A 16,695-nucleotide genomic window follows, 5' to 3' on the forward strand; every position below is an offset into this window, starting at 1 on the left:
GTTATCGCTCACTCAAATGAGTTATATCTCCGCGTATCTTTACCCTACGATCCGTCCGACCGTATCTCCTCGAGCAAAGAGTTCCTATCCTCCCCCGTATAATTCGTTAACAATGTATTCGCCCGGCGATCATTGATTGCGATTACTGTTTCTCCGTATCCACCCCGCGGAGTAGCAAATTACCGCATTTCGTTCTTATTTCGAACCTATCACGCGTCCTGCGATCCGGTCCCCCTCGCTCGCCGTTGTCGAATCGTAATCATGTACTCTACGCGTCACGTGGTTTTCAATCGATGATCGTTTATTTGTATTTTTTCCTCTTGTTTTTTTTTTTTACGAATTTGTCTCGCCAATCAATGTCAACGCGAATGTAGCGTAAAAACAAATAACGCTTCCGTGCGTCGTTCGCGGTGTATAAATAGTTGAGGTTCATTACGTCAATTGATAAATGGGATTCGGAACGTATGGGCGGATTCGGCCAATTTTTAACTCTCAAATTTGGGAGTCGGCGACTTTCGGGCTGGTCGAACGAGTAGTCGACGCGAGAGGATACCTCTGCGATTCTTTTCCGTATTGACGGTGTTCAAACGACACGGAAAATATGCGTCATTTTCCCCCTCGCTTATCCGTAGGGGTGACGAGCGAAACGACGACTATGAGGTAGATATTTTTTTTTTCAGAAACGTTCTCCAATCTCGAGTAATACTTTTTGGCGAACCGCCTCTTTTGTAAACCTGTACACGGTACACGTGCGCTTTTCCTCCTTCCTCGAGATTATCATACGTTAGCTTCGGTAGAATACGTCGCGATTTTTTTTTTACGCGCTTTTTTTACGCCGCCTTTTACGCGTATCTAGCTTGACGCGAAAGTTATGATTCGTAAAGCCGTATCTACTCGAAAGACTTTCTTCTTCAATTTTTTTCCTTTTCCATGTACCCGTATGCGTATTTTTTCTTTTTTTCACATACCGACGCGCCGCGGGGGGGATCAATATTGTCCGTGACACGTGAGGCACGCTCGTAGAATAAACGGGATGAGTTCTGAATTCAAACAATTTCTCCGATCGAACGGAGAATCGAAACCTTTTTGCATAATGCGATATGAAATTCAGGTCAGGTTGAATTTAGTCAAAGAAACGGTGTGAAAATTTGCCATTGAATTGCCGGTGTAGCGGGTAGGTAACCTTGATTTTCGCCAACAATAATTCTCGCGTCTATAAATCCCTCGTGACATTCTAGCGGTGGGGGTTGCGAGGGTGTCTGTTGCGGGAACAATGGGACCCCGGGACCCTGCACCTGTCAACGACGAACGAACTCGTATAATTTCAATCCTAAGGATCCGATATTGTCCGGTTAAATCCTCCTTGTCCGTTCGTTTCCAATCCGAACTCCGAATTCCGAACTTTGCCACGTAAACTCGAACGTACCACCCACCGTATACCAGGGAGGGTGGTCGGTGAATCTGCAGCATCCGTCCATGATCCGGGAGTGTGAGGGCAACAGTTGGCGTTATTTCCACCTCCACTTCTACTTCCGCTTCCGCCCCAGTAATCAAATCTCTTGATTCGCTAGGCGCAAATTAAAACTACATCGCGCTGCGAAGAACCCGACCATTGGCCCCGCGGTGTGCACCGGCATTAATTCCGCGCTTGATAAAACCTGACTCGAAAATAGTAAATTGGTCTGGTGACTCTGGCTAAGTATAACGTTATATACGTTCACGCTTCGTTTGTTTGAATTATTACTCGACGATGCTGCATCATATACATACATGTCACACAGAAGGGAGAGAGCCGCGCGGTCGTAATTATTAAAAAATTCATAACAGACAGCTGTATTTACAGACGAGAAAAAATAGTAAACAGTTCTTTCACCCCCCCAAACTCTAGTCAATCCCTCGCTCTCTCTCTCTCTCTCTCTCTCTCTCTCTCTCTCTTTCTTTCTCGGTACAGGTGTATGAAAATATGTAGGAATTTGAAACAACACGGTGCAGCGGACGTAGCGTTGGGGTATAAATTATTACAATGGCAGTACATGCCTACCCTTTGTGTATCGATTGCTCACCCCCCGAGCCTCTGTATCAAATGAAACATTGCATCGCTTTACGCCGTGTGGGACCCACTTGAATAATCTCTTCTGCCATGCCGGTTTTATCGCCTACTTACCTACCTATTGTTAGACAAGCTAGCAGATCCTACGCGAAGTTTCGTCCCTCTGCGTTTGATTTCTTCGTTAACGAATCATTGTTGATATCGAACGTAGAAACGGTTCCGAAATTTCGCGTGGATGAATTCCCATTCGCAATTTCAATATTACGATAACTTAAAAACCTGTTAAACACGGTTTCTTTTACGATAACAACTCTATCTTTCGTCACTCGAGCAAAAATGTGTACATGTGATTCACCCGAAGTGTGCAATTTTTATCCGCTAACTTTCCACGATCAATGGCAAATAACAGAATTATCAAAGAAAATCGTATCTTTGCAAATTGACTTTCCACGCATAATCTACTGTTATACGTAACGTCGCAAATCACTTGGAATTTCCGCGTCGACGTATTCGTCACGCACTCACGATATCACAGGCACACACGAGTCGAGCACGAAATCTCATTTCTGTACATAAAATTCTGAAAAAAATTCTCTTGTCGCATTTAGGGTAGGAATCAATTATCACATTCATCGACCAAGGGAAATTGTGGCCTCCCCCACCTGCGAATGGCGGACATACCGTTTGTAGCATGAGCATGTGTGTGTATTGTCCGTCGGTACGACTGCGTCTGTCTGGCTAAAAAATTAAAAAATCAAAAAAGAATGAAAATAAAGTCCTATCTGTGTCATTCGTTTGTACCGTTTGTATGTATGTTTGTGACTTTGTGTGGCTGACTGTATCACGGCACGTAACAATTAGAATATAATATCAAGCTTATGCACGCTTGCATCGTGGCTGTTGGTGTGAAAAAAAATCGATTATATTTTATATATGAATTCAGAACTTTGTTGAAATATAAGTTTTGCTTTTGATGACCCATTTACACTACATTTAATCGTTAGAACCGATCGTAGCGGTTCGCATACTAGCTAAACTACGTGATAAAAAATTCAATTATGGAATACATTCTTCGTGTCACATGCGTACGGTTTTACGTATCACATTTTCAATGCAAGCGACAGATCCGTCGGACGTCGAACCTACCATTCCTTCTGAATGATTTATGCATACGAGGATGTGATTTCTTGATTCCGAGCGTAATCCGGTGATATTTCATCGATATATATTATGCCTATTTCCAGGATTTACCCGCGTGGCCGGAATTCCAACTAAATTATTTAAACGAACTACATATATATATTACTGCCTGCACCTGGGCTTTCGTGTTCTCTGCACTTTACCAGAAGTACTCAGCCGTGTTGAGATCGCTATCTAATAATTTGCCTGTAATAATGTATGTTGGATCGCAGGTGAATCATAAATATACGGAAATTACTATTCCACCCGTTCGCGGAATATAATTGTCATTCTAATGGTGGGAGGTTTTATTTTTTAGCGCGATTAAAGTACACCGAACATCACTCACGTGATAACGTTTATTTGCTCGCGGAATGAAAACGAAGGAATATGAGACACGGTTTGTCTCGTTTATTTTTTATTTATTTTGTTGTTTTTTTTTTCTCGTTCACCTCAATTTCACGCGCGACCGTGACGCGACCGTTGTACATATAGCGATGTCGGGGGTTACGGAGGAAAGGGAAAGTGAAGCACTCACCACTTGCTTTTTACAAATCTTGACACATCGACACTTACCCATTTAGACATACCTATTGTGATATTTACGATAAATCTCGAGGAAAATAGACGGGTGACGAGTAGCCAGTACTCACTAACGTTGCGAAACTTTCCTTGCAGTGATTTGCGCCCAGGGGTTGATTGCCAAAGACAAGAGCGGAACCTCTGACCCCTACGTAACGGTGCAGGTTGGCAAGGTGAAGAAACGAACGAGAACCATGCCGCAAGAACTGAACCCCGTCTGGAATGAAAAATTCTACTTGTAAGTGAATTGGATGCAGAGCCTCGGCAAAAAGGCGTGACGTTCGTGAATTTTTTCTCATCCTCGCGTCCTTTTATCTCATTCCATTTTCCTTTTGAAATCACCTCGCCCCTCTCGCGCTCCGCTCCTTATTCGCTTTTTCCATCCATTCTTTTACTTCGACCCGTGAACCCTACCGGCGTTATTGCATCCGAATGCCGGAGGGGGGGATTCCCGGTTGTTCAGCGAAACCTATTAAAATACTCAGGAGTCGTATCCTCGGGCTGTTCTGCCCCAGCCAACTCCACGGCGACGTTTTGAGTCAATTCAAACTTTCTATTTACTCTGTACCAACAAACTCTGAATTATTTTCTACTACCGTAGGTACAATGTTATAGTTAGATAACCGCAATTTATCTCGCTTTAATTCGAAGACCTTTATACCCCGTGCAACCGATTGCTCGCTTGAACCGAGCTCGGATCCGCGCGTAAAGTCCGACCAAAGTAACTGCGCGGAGAGATTACGCACGGAATTAACACCTCGAGATTTTGTCGTAGATTGTAGAAAGTTTACGAAGTAAAATTGTCGCCGTGCCTAATATTACGTGTATTTCGGTATACGCATCGAGTTGCCCACCGTGAAATTTTAACTTTATTCATCAGCAATTAGCCCAATTAAGTTAGACAAAGTGAACTTAATTGGGGATGACGTTGAAACTTAACGAATTCATTTCCCAACTATAGCGAATGCCACAATTCATCGGATCGCATAAAAGTGCGTGTGTGGGACGAGGACAACGACCTCAAGTCAAAACTGAGGCAAAAACTGACGCGAGAGAGCGACGATTTCTTGGGGCAAACTATAATCGAAGTCAGAACTCTCAGCGGTGAGATGGATGTCTGGTACAATCTGGAGAAACGAACGGACAAAAGCGCAGTGTCGGGTGCCATCCGGTTGCACATAAGCGTTGAAATTAAAGGAGAAGAAAAGGTCGCGCCGTACCACGTGCAGTACACCTGCCTTCACGAAAACCTGTTTCACAGTCTGTGCGAGGAAAACGGAGGAATCGTCACTCTTCCGCAAGCGAAAGGTGACGACGCTTGGAAAATATACTTCGATCCCTCCGGAGAGGAACTCGTCGACGAATTCGCCATGCGATACGGCATCGAAAGCATCTACCAAGCGATGACGTGAGTCCGCATCTGTTTGAAAAAAAAAAAAAAAACTTCCAAACTTACGCAATACTAAAATCAATGAAAAATCAATTTCCAGCCATTTTCACTGTCTGTCGACGAAGTACCTCTGCCCCGGTGTTCCAGCGGTGATGTCCACTTTGTTGGCGAACATAAACGCCTACTACGCCCACACGACGGCGAGCTCTGCGGTTTCAGCTAGTGATAGATTCGCCGCCAGTAACTTCGGGGTGAGTCGATAGTTTCTCGGAGAAATGCGACTGCAATTTCCGCGAACAACTGCCATCCGTATAAACGTATAAACGGAACAAGTGTCCGTCCGATACGCGGAGTGAGATGAAACTCACAATCAGCTGAGCCACCCCATCAATTCAGCTTTTCGATTCCGATGTACCGCTGCCACCGTAATACCGTGCAATGTCATTTCCCCCCCCCCCCCCCCCCATAAATCCCACTTTTGAAATTCTTCACCACGCGAGTGATAAGAAAATTGTGGGCGTAGACTCTACTTCCTCAGATGAATAAAATTCTATGGATATGTGCAACGGTTTGCAGCATGTTCAGTTTTCCCGAGTTCGGTATAGATCGGATTAATAACGGCAAAGCTCCCGGCCGAGCGCCTCGGCAGTAATAACATTGATAATAAATTATGACCAGAATAACGTTTATTGCTTTAGCGGGTAAGTATTTGCTGTGAAAGCTTCGCGAGCTTGAAGTGCACCCGGTATATGTATGTAGAGTACGACGATAGAAAAAGAAGGGAAACAATCTCCTCCGGTTATCGTTGGCACTATTTTGCGAAATTGAAGGTACGCCGAGCGCATACACGTACGTATACCTACCCGCGGAAGCACATCCCACCTCACCTCACCTTACCTCGCTCCATTCACGGTTCATGACGTCCAAGTTTTATTTAAATGGACGTGTGCCCGGAGTTCGAATCAGCGTCGAACTGCGAATGGAGGAAAGGAAACTTGCGATTACCTATAGATGCCGAGGGAGACATAGCGGTAAAGACAACGAGAAAGTTTTATCCATATTGATGATATCGCTCCCTCCGACTACCGGACCCATTTATAAAGCGAAAAATATCTATATCCTCTTTTCCTCCCCCTACCCTTCGCTCCCGCTCCCGCTCCTTCTCTCCGTCTATTCAGCAATCTCGAGTTTCCTCTACCTCTACCCCTACCTCGTATCTTTTCTTCTTATTTTCTTTTTTTTTCCCTTCATCCTTTCTTCCGTTTTGCATTTTCACCCCCCTCCAGCAGGTGTTCGCTCCGACCCGAGGTCGGCGGTAAGGTACCATAAACAATGCGCGTGACTTTATTCAGCCGGGGGAAACTCTCGTAAAGTTTGCATCGGGAAGAAGGTGTTGCGCCAACTTTATTCATCCGCACCTAGTCGGTAGACCACCTTACCCGTTTCACATATTTTCCTATGCCTTTCTCAGGACTTACATCGGTGAACTCGTTTCGCCGGTGCTATCGCCACGCGGAATAGCGCAGATACCGAACGAACCCGACCCAGTACCCCCCGTACTACCCTGTGCACCTCGCGAGAACCGACAACGATATTCGCTGGATATTCGCGAGCGTAGATTCCCGCAACCGTGGTCCGTATGTTGATTTCCTCCCCCGTGTTTCGTATCGGTATTCCGAAACATGTACGTACATACGTGTGCAGCCATGCTCTCGATGCGAAAGAGAGCAAATAGGAAAACCTGTCAGCAAGGAATCCATACTGTGAGAATAATTCAGATCCTATTGGGAAACCCCTTCGGATATAAGTACATCGCGGAAATAAAAAGATTGACGATGGATGGCGGATGGCGGAACATACGTAGGAAGTGGATGCAGCCGCATCGGTATTGCGCAATAAGATCCTGTTTTATCGTTCGCAGAAAGAAAAGTTCGTCAAACTTCTGGACCAGCTTCACAATTCCTTGAGGATAGACTTGTCGATGTATCGCAACAACTTTCCAGCGTCGAGTCAGGAGAAACTTATGGATTTGAAAAGTACGGTGGATCTTTTGACCAGCATAACATTCTTCAGAATGAAGGTTCAGGAATTATCGAGCCCCCCTCGAGCGAGTACCGTGGTCAAGGATTGCGTCAAGGCCTGTCTGAGATCGACGTACCAATTCCTGTTCGAAAATTGTTACGAGTTGTACAATCGCGAATTCCAAGTGGACCCTAACGAGGCGAAACGGGACTCGGAGGATCACGGTCCGCGGCTCGACTCCCTCGACTTTTGGCACAAGTTAATAGCTCTGATAGTCTCGGTCATCGACGAAGATAGAAACAGCTATGCCCCGGTGCTCAACCAGTTCCCGCAGGAGTTGAATATCGGTCAACTGTCGGCGGCGACGATGTGGTCCCTCTTTGCGGTGGACATGAAGTACGCCCTCGAGGAACACGAGCAGCACAGGTTGTGCAAATCGTCGGCGTACATGAATCTTCATTTCAAGGTCAAGTGGCTTCACGCCAACTACGTCAAAGACGTGCCACCCTACAAGGGGGCGGTGCCGGAGTACCCGGCCTGGTTCGAACCCTTCGTGATGCAGTGGCTGAACGAAAACGACGATGTATCGCTGGAGTACCTTCACGGGGCGTTTAATCGCGACAAGAAAGACGCGGTGAGACTTCGTCGGATGTTTGTCAAAAGCTTCTGACAATTTCGTCACGTAAATGGATTACTTGAACAATTTTTTTTTCTATTACAGTTCCAAAGAAGCAGCGAACACGCTTTGTTCAGTTGTTCCGTCGTAGACGTGTTCACACAGTTGACTCAATGCTTCGACGTTGTTTCGAAATTGGAATGTCCCGATCCGGAGATCTGGAAAAGGTACATGAAAAGGTTCGCGAAAACAATCGTCAAGGTATTGGTCGCCTACGCTGACATCGTGAAGAAGGAATTCCCGAGTCACTTGAAGGAGGAGAGAATAGTAAGTGCTTCGGTAATCGTCATCGCGAAATCCGATACCTAACGAACATTTTTTCCACCCCCAGGCCTGTATCCTCATGAACAACATCCAACAACTCAGGGTCCAGTTAGAAAAAATGTTCGAATCTATGGGAGGCGAAAAGTTAGAAGAAGACGCTGCCAATATCCTGAAAGAACTGCAACAACAGCTGAACGGAGCTCTTGACGATCTCGCCATGCTATTCGCCAAGAGTTTGGAACCAAGGATAACGGTTTCCGTGAGAGAACTCGGTGACCTTCTACTCGCTATTAAAGGTGGTGGACAGGTAACCCTGACACAGCCGGCCCAAAGAAACGCTGTCGCGGTTGAAGCAGACGATGTTCTAAGGCCGCTTATGGTTCTTTTGGACGGAAGTCTTTCGCTTTACGCCCAATCTTGTGAGAAAACTGTGTTGAAAAGGTTACTGAAGGAACTCTGGAAAATCGTTATGAGAATCCTCGAAAAGACCGTTGTTCTTCCACCTATGACCGACAAGAGCGTACGTACATCTTTGGAGAAAATTTAAAAATCATTGTTCACGAAAAGCTTGAAATGCATGGCTTTTGTTCGATTTAATTTTTCAGATGATGTTCAAAAACTTGACCGACAACGCGAAGAATTTGGCTGCCAACGCGAAGATCGAGGACATGTCGAGACTCTTCAAGAATCACATAGCGGGTAAACCGGACGTGAAAAATGCTCTCAGCGGAGTTATGGTTCGTACGAAATTCCGTTTGGAATAAAACTGATACACGGACGTAGCTGAACGGCCACGATTTTTCGTTTTCCAGGACATATCAAAAGAAGTGGAGAAGAATTTGTCGCCGAAACAGTGCGCCGTATTGGACGTTGCTCTGGACACCATAAAGCAGTATTTCCACGCAGGGGGTAACGGACTGAAAAAGAACTTCCTCGAAAAGTCACCCGAGCTACAAAGTCTCCGCTACGCTCTCAGCTTGTACACGCAAACGACGGATACCTTGATCAAGACCTTCGTTACTTCCCAAGTCAACGAAGGTAAGCTTCTTTCAAATATAATGATGGGTAAAATATTGTCCCTACGTTTCAGTAGAAAAAGAAGATTGAAATTCGCGATTCATTTCGACGTTGTTGTTACTTTTTACTTCCCGGGGCGATATTGGCTTTCATTTTAATATGAAGCGCGCTACGTGGACCAAAAATAAAGTAAAAAATATTGCACGCGGAACGATGCTTCAAGCCGTCAATTATCCCGCTTGACACCGGGAAGCTTCGGCTTAAATTTTTCCCTTTTTTACTGCATCAAGTGACTGTGAAGAAAATCGAAGAGACCAATTTCGCATAAATTGACGAATTACTTCCCATAAATTAATACGTTCCGAATTTATTACGTTCTAATTTATGAGATGGCTGAAAGAAACGTAAATTAGTCCGGAAATAAATGGCGGAAATAAATATCACTACAAATAAAACAATTAAGTCCGTTTTCCGCTGTACAACGACCAGCGAAACTTCAAAAATGATGAAAACTCGTTTAACTCTGCTAATGCTTACCAGACAAGCATCAGGCAAAATAAAACTTTCTCATTCCTGTGAAATTATTACCCTGACTTTACTGATTAAATTTTAAGTACACTCAGACTATTCTGCGTCCCTTCGATTATTGGGTCAAAGTTTTTCACTTCAGTCGTACTATAATCCATTAATGGGATAATCGGGCAGCGGCGATGATACCAACAACGAAAAATTACCAACCCGTTACACCGAAGTAAACACTACATGCACTTTTATTTATACATGACACAAAAAAATACAAAAGACCATTGTTTTCATATTCTTAAACACTTTTATCGCTACGTCATCCATGAATGTGTTGTGTGGTGAAAACACAGTGCCGCTGAATGACAAGACGACGTTACGTCAGCGGTCGATGAGCAGCGACAGGGGTGACGAAAGCGACCCCGGGGAGGGCATGGAGGGTCTAGAAGAACCTCTTCGCCAGCGAAAACCTCCGCTTCGAAGAGAGAGCCGCCAAGGTACCTTGTTGCCACCTTAGACCAGGATCGCCAGCTAGCTGATGATATTCCGCTTGGGATATCAAACACTATTGTAGCTCGTAGAAATTGCATCTAAAATCGAGACGTCCTTCGATTTGAATAATTGCTATTTTCATACCATCGAGTGAATAGGGTCACGCTGATATTCGAGCCCGGATATTCCCGTCCGCCCGATATGATTATTTACCCGTGCAACTATCGTAGAACCAATAGAGTATCAGAAGAGTAGTAGGAATTCGGTATACGAGGTAGGAAGCCGTGCAATCTACCTGCCCTAGGATCCGTACCGTGCAGGGTGCTGTTTGCTGTTTCAAAATTAATTGATTTTGTATAACAATCGTACTATCCATGTTTTTTTAGCAAGTTCAATAACGGTTCGATCCACGCCTTCGGGGGGTCAAACCGAGAGAGTGATCCGATGATTGAATTACCAAAAAAATAATTTCATACTATACGCTACTATGTACAGATGAACGGATGGATAAATGGACCTGATCGAATATAGTTATAAGGTTTTTACGCCACGGGCAGCTCCGAACGACCCTAACACAGCTCGTACCCCTGTTATCGCATTCGTTTATAGTCATTCAAGTTTGGGCAAATGCGTAAAACTCACTCCCCGCGGAGTCTATTTCAACGTAGAGATTTTATGGTGCGAACCGAACCGGTGAAAGTCAGCAATCGTCATAAAGTCAATAATCGTATTCACAGTAGTACAAATAAAGTTTGGTCGAACCGCAGACCAAAGAGAACGAGATATCAGAAAATCGCATTCGACCTCCTAAATCACAACAGCCTCGACTCCAAGTTCGAATTTTCATATGTTTCTCCATTTCTTATCTTCACTTACTTTCTCACGAGGAAACTAAAAAATAATGAAATGTAAATCTCGCGGTGCTTGAAAATTTCAAGGACGTCTCGATAATTACGTTGCTAGGTGCCGCTGATTAGCCACTCCACAATCCTCCAACGATTTATAACCATCCTGCAGCCGAGCTTGTAAACTTCCGAACCGATCTCGACTATCATAGAATATTGTACATACACTTGAAGCAGAACAAATTCTAAGTCGGTCATAATTCCACTCACCATACACATCCACAAATCCACATTTTGTAAGCAAACGGTAATTTTATTTTTCAGCACGATAATTCCTACGGGACTTTTTATCGTAGATACTCGACCAAGCCTCCAGTAATTTTCTATGATTATCCGCAGAAGGAATTATTGCTCATAGTTATAGGAAGACGATGCTTATTATTATACCATTTTTTATTACACAATGCTGTTCAAACAATAAACGCTGCACAATATACACAAGATTAAATGTAGAGCATGAGGTTTGCTCTAGGATTAGAAAAAAAAAAAAATAATAGTTTAGAGGAATTTTTTAAACATGTAGCAGCTGCAAGTAAATGGTCGCTCTTCCCTTCGGTGCTCAGAACACAGAGACAGGGGACTCCAAATTTTGGCTCATTTCTATAAGCTCGGAGGCCAAAGAGAAGAACGAAACCTACTAGACCTTTAGTCCCTTGGGATTCGCTGAGCTTGCAGAATGACACGAAATGGCCATTTTTTTCTAATATATGTATTGAATATTTCAGATACTACCGGATCTGACGAAGGTTCTGTGGGAGAAGTTAGCATCCAAGTCGACCTCTTTACCCATCCAGGGACCGGCGAGCACAAGGTCACCGTAAAAGGTACGTCCTACCAAACTTTTATTTTAGCTTGAAAGACCCGGTAGACTTTTCCGAAACAACTCTTTAGCTCTATCCAGAGACATTTCGAAGTTTTTAGTTAGTTCTTCACATTCTTTCGTTACCTTCACCAAACTCCCGCAGGGAAAGGTATGAGAACTTTTATCCGAATCGTTATAATATATTGTTCCAATTCTTTGCTGAAAACGTCTGCACATCGGAGATGCCCCGGGTTTGAAGGAAAAATTTATTTTTCGATGAAAATGTTTCTCGGCTTTTTCAAAATTCTTTCGCTGTTTCAGTGGTTGCCGCAAATGACTTGAAATGGCCCATGGCCACCGGGTTCCGGCCGTTCGTCGAAGTGAATTTAATCGGCCCACATCTGGCTGATAAGAAGAGAAAGCACGCGACGAAATCAAAGGGCAACAATTGGTCGCCCAAGTTTAACGACACGTTCCACTTGTAAGTTGACAATATTGACAATTATGCCTCGACGATATTCAACTGACAAGCCAAAGTAAAACTAATCGGTTCAGTGGATTCCCGATTGAGAATCTTGCTAAAGAAATTCAGGATCAAAACTCTCTGACTCTTCGAACCGTGGAATACATTTGTTGAACTCAGAAACATGGGTCCAAATATTAGATATTCCAAATCGAAAGTGAGAAAAAAAATTAATTAAACTTTTGCCGACGGTGCTCCAACTCAGAAGTCAAGCGAAGTTTCACAGATGAGATTTAGAGTCGGATTCGAAGCAAAACTCGTAGTTTTTTGCGTACAATTTATAGGTCGATGGAAGAGGATGAAAAATTGGTTACACTGATTTTAACGCTCAATGAAATTTAACGGAAAACGAATAACCATTAGAAAAGAACGAGGTCGTCGTATTCATCGCATCCTCGTTAGACAATGCGCATTCATTTGTGAAGTGCACATCAAGAGGGGATGGTACTTAGTCTGTAGAATCTGGTGTACCACCCGCGGCCGTTGCGTCTAGTATGTAAATATTCTCTGAAAACTGTCCTGATTGCGTATCAAGTGTAATCATTTTTTTGGCTCTCTTTTTTTTTTGTACGCGCGACGTGCGTTGACCTTTGACAGCATTGTTCATTTGACTTTACGAATGTTGCAGTATAATTGGAAACGAGGAGCAACTGGATTTCTTTGAACTTCACATATGCGTCAAAGATTATTGCTTCGCGCGTGAAGATCGATTGGTGGGAGTGGCGGTTATGCAGCTCAAGGATATCGTTGATCAGGGATCCTGCGCGTGCTGGTTGTCCCTGGGCAAACGCATCCACATGGACGAAACAGGATGGACGATACTAAGAATATTATCTCAGAGGAACAACGACGAAGTTGCCAAGGAGTTCGTTAAACTCAAGAGCGATATTAGGCAAGAAAATCCCATGCCAAATCCAACTTGAGGCGGTGAAAATTGATGGTAATAATAATACATCACCGTTCAATTCATTCTTTGAGCTTCGAAAGAGCTCGGAGTGAATTTCTCATTCGAATGCAGCCTTTACATGTTCAGCGATGACTCTGCAGATCATATGTATATGGGAGGACGCGATCTCGTCAGAAATCACCGTGATAAATAAAAGAGATGATAAGACAAAAAAAGAAAAAATATAAAACAAAGAGCATTACAGAGGATGACATCCTCAAATCGATGCATAAAATTCGAGCTAAATTGCCTCGATCAACTACCTCGTTACAGGGATGGGAGCCTTTAATCATTCGACGAAGACGAGATTGATCGATCTTGAAGAATTATGAACATCGTCATCGTAAAACTGGTTATTTACTGTATACGCATTTGTACAAAGAAGACAAAGGAATTAGGTTCCAGGTTTTATATATATAAATAAAAGTTAAGTTTCGCTCTCGAGTTTAAATAAATTTTTAAATACCACCACGACAAAGACGACGAGGATTCGTTTGTTGATTTCTGAATGAAACCGGCAACGCATTACCTCAACGCGTCGAATTTCAACCCCTCCGACGTAATAAGAAGACGACCTCCGTCATTGCGACACCGTGAAGAGAATTTCTTTGCAAGGACCAATTTCAAAGTTTTAAACCAAATGTTAGAGCAAACGCCGTCTACGTTCCTAGAGAGCAGCGCTGAATCCTAAATTGGGCATGGGATTGAATTGGACACGTACGAAAAACAAATCAATGCTCTCCATCCGAGAGAGGAAAACCCTGAGAAAAAACCGTAAGACTGTCATTGCCAAAAATGAAGGATTCTGGGTCGTGACTTCAGCGTTGAGATGAGAGCTACCAAATGAACTGCTTAGATAGAAATTATAACAAGTGAAACGGCGGAGCTCGAGGGGTCGAAAATAAAAATTGAATCCCGATCGTGAAAACTGTGCTGCCAGTACGCAATATTAATCATATATTCGTATCTAAGTTAAATAAACTGATTAAAAAAAATGAAAAAAAAGACCAGATTAAAAGTAAATTAAAAAAAGTGTATTAATAGCCAGAAAAAACATGGAACCCACCACGTACTATACGGACTGAATAATAATATAATTTCTAGTGCGTGGGAAAATTAAGCCGATAATATATTGAACAAAGTTATACTATGTCCAAGCACACAAATACGAAAACAATAACTAAGAATATACGTATAAAAACCCTTCGACGGGGTTAAGGGAAGAAAATGAGATGAACTACATGCAAATTACGGTATGGCAAATAAAACTAAGAATTCTAAGAGAGAAAGAAATTCAGAGTCTAGTTGAAAATTGAAAAGAAACAGAAAAAAAGAAAACCGAACTCTACGAGTACATGTAAAAACTGATTCGTTCGTTGGCTCGGCAGACAATTCATCGTACGTACTTTGAAATTGTCGACGAACTCTGTTTTCTTTATATTTTTTATCATTAATATTACAATTATTGAATAATTAGTTTTTTCTTCACCCTCATTTTCAGTTGGTTTTTCTAGTAAGATTTAAGGTAGCATTGAGGACGACCAAAAGACGCGCGTCACGCTCCGTTTAACGTGACGCGTCGCTAGGAATAAATATAATTACTATATGATAATGAATTTAAAGAAATTAAAAATTAATGAAAAAACCAAAAACATTATCATGAATAACATGGAATAATATTATTATTAACAAATAATATAATCAGAAATAATAAGAAAATAATACTAATAATTAATTAATTCATTGACTATTCAATAATAACAATAATATTATTAATTTTTAATAATAATAATAATACTATATTAATTATAGGCACTCTTAATAAAGTGTAAAATATGAATACTATTTATGCATACATGTATCTATACGTTCTTTATAATATAAATGTAATTAAGGTCTGAATGTGTCGAATATCTTGAATGGCTACCAATTTTGTAGCATTGATTGAACGGAAATAAAATTCTAAAATCCGGCGCGCGCTTGGCGAAATTTGAACGCCATTCCGCAGCGGTACCAGAAATCTCTAGTTCAAACCTAAAGTGACATACGTTATAAGATGCGAAATGAACATACCGTGCAAAGCAAATTAGCATTGAATGACCTTACTTTTTAGTCGAAGGCGATTAAAATAGCAAACGAATTCTCGTTTGAGCGTAAATGATCGTTTGAAGGTTGTAGTATTTGCTTTGAACAAGATAAGTTGGCGTTTCGAGTTGGAGAAATGAAAATAATCATGAATTATTGATAATAATTAAAATTCAATAATAATTTCCATCTAACGGAGATTACGCGCCTTGGAAGAAAATGATTTATAGGAAAGGCAATGAAAGGTATTCGTTTGCTTCGTGCTAAGTTGCTTTCGCTGGTTTTTCACAACGATGTACGGAATCAACACAGCGAAGTGCGCGCCCAAAAACCACAGAATCGTGTTTCAATTCAAACGTAACAGATAAAACATGAAAGATGAGAACAAAAATATAATAAAAGATCCCGATCTACTCTTCACTCTACCACGAGTGCCCGGCAATACAAAATACAATTAAACACAATTACAAAATGTTGTTGGTTTCTCTTTTTTTCTATAAAAAGTCCGCGCTAATCATTAGGTACGCCGCTCTCTTATATAGTATGTAGATTTTTACTAATCCGTAAATTCGTATAGATATGATACCGACTAGTGAAACCATAAAAAAAGCAGAATTCAAAGTTATAGATAGATGGAAAAATAGATAATAAGTACCTACCCAACGTTTGTGTTACATTCCGACGAGCATACTCTCTAAAAAAAACGAGCCTGATACGTATGACAAATTCGAAATGCAAAGAACAAAAAATTAGGTTCAAAATTATTAATTAAATGAAATCCATTGTTATTCGGCAATAGATTATTATGAAATAATTTGAGGCAACGACGCTTGATTGCGTGAGAAATTTGAGAGATGGAAACCAATTACTCGAGTAACCCAATTATTGAAACTCCTCATTGAAAGTTTCAGTTTTCAGTTTTTTCAGAGGTGACGAAGAGAAGGTACCGGAGGTAATGACATGAATGAGAATTGTCTTTCGACGCGTATACTTCAATATAAAATGCGTAAGGAAAAATCACTAAATCTTTCGCAGTGGACTTGGTAAATCATTTAGGATGTAGATTTGGACAAATGAATAAAAGAAAAGAATAAAATAGAGATCCAAGACAAGCCGTTGCGCGCGATCTTCGTTTACAAAATGGTGTCCGTATTTTCTTCGCTGCCTACAAATATATTAAGCATTATTATTAAACGACGTACATACCTATGATTATATAAATAAAATGAGAAAAAGCTGG

At 42.0% G+C, this 16,695-nt stretch overlaps 1 protein-coding gene across 15 annotated transcripts in view; it reads left to right on the plus strand.

Moving 5' to 3' along the window:
• LOC105693419 (protein unc-13 homolog B) overlaps positions 1–15,081 on the plus strand; it is a 171,030-nt gene extending 155,949 nt beyond the window's left edge. For 10 of the 15 annotated variants that reach the window (XM_020856630.2, XM_048654564.1, XM_020856631.2 and 7 more), the window contains 12 exons: positions 3,908–4,049; positions 4,773–5,219; positions 5,302–5,452; positions 7,123–7,857; positions 7,945–8,166; positions 8,231–8,683; positions 8,769–8,900; positions 8,976–9,201; positions 10,056–10,199; positions 11,825–11,923; positions 12,223–12,382; positions 13,053–15,081. In XM_020856630.2, the coding sequence (XP_020712289.2) occupies positions 3,908–4,049; positions 4,773–5,219; positions 5,302–5,452; positions 7,123–7,857; positions 7,945–8,166; positions 8,231–8,683; positions 8,769–8,900; positions 8,976–9,201; positions 10,056–10,199; positions 11,825–11,923; positions 12,223–12,382; positions 13,053–13,347 (3,206 nt within the window). In that variant the 3' untranslated portion in view covers positions 13,348–15,081. The remainder of the gene's footprint in view (positions 1–3,907; positions 4,050–4,772; positions 5,220–5,301; positions 5,453–7,122; positions 7,858–7,944; positions 8,167–8,230; positions 8,684–8,768; positions 8,901–8,975; positions 9,202–10,055; positions 10,200–11,824; positions 11,924–12,222; positions 12,383–13,052) is intronic. The other 5 variants (XM_020856632.2, XM_048654581.1, XM_020856623.2 and 2 more) reach the window with 1 other exon arrangement.
• The last annotated feature ends 1,614 nt before the right edge of the window (positions 15,082–16,695 follow it).

Source organism: Athalia rosae, chromosome 1 (genome assembly GCF_917208135.1).
Source record: "Athalia rosae chromosome 1, iyAthRosa1.1, whole genome shotgun sequence".
In the NCBI taxonomy this organism is placed as follows: domain Eukaryota; kingdom Metazoa; phylum Arthropoda; class Insecta; order Hymenoptera; family Athaliidae; genus Athalia; species Athalia rosae.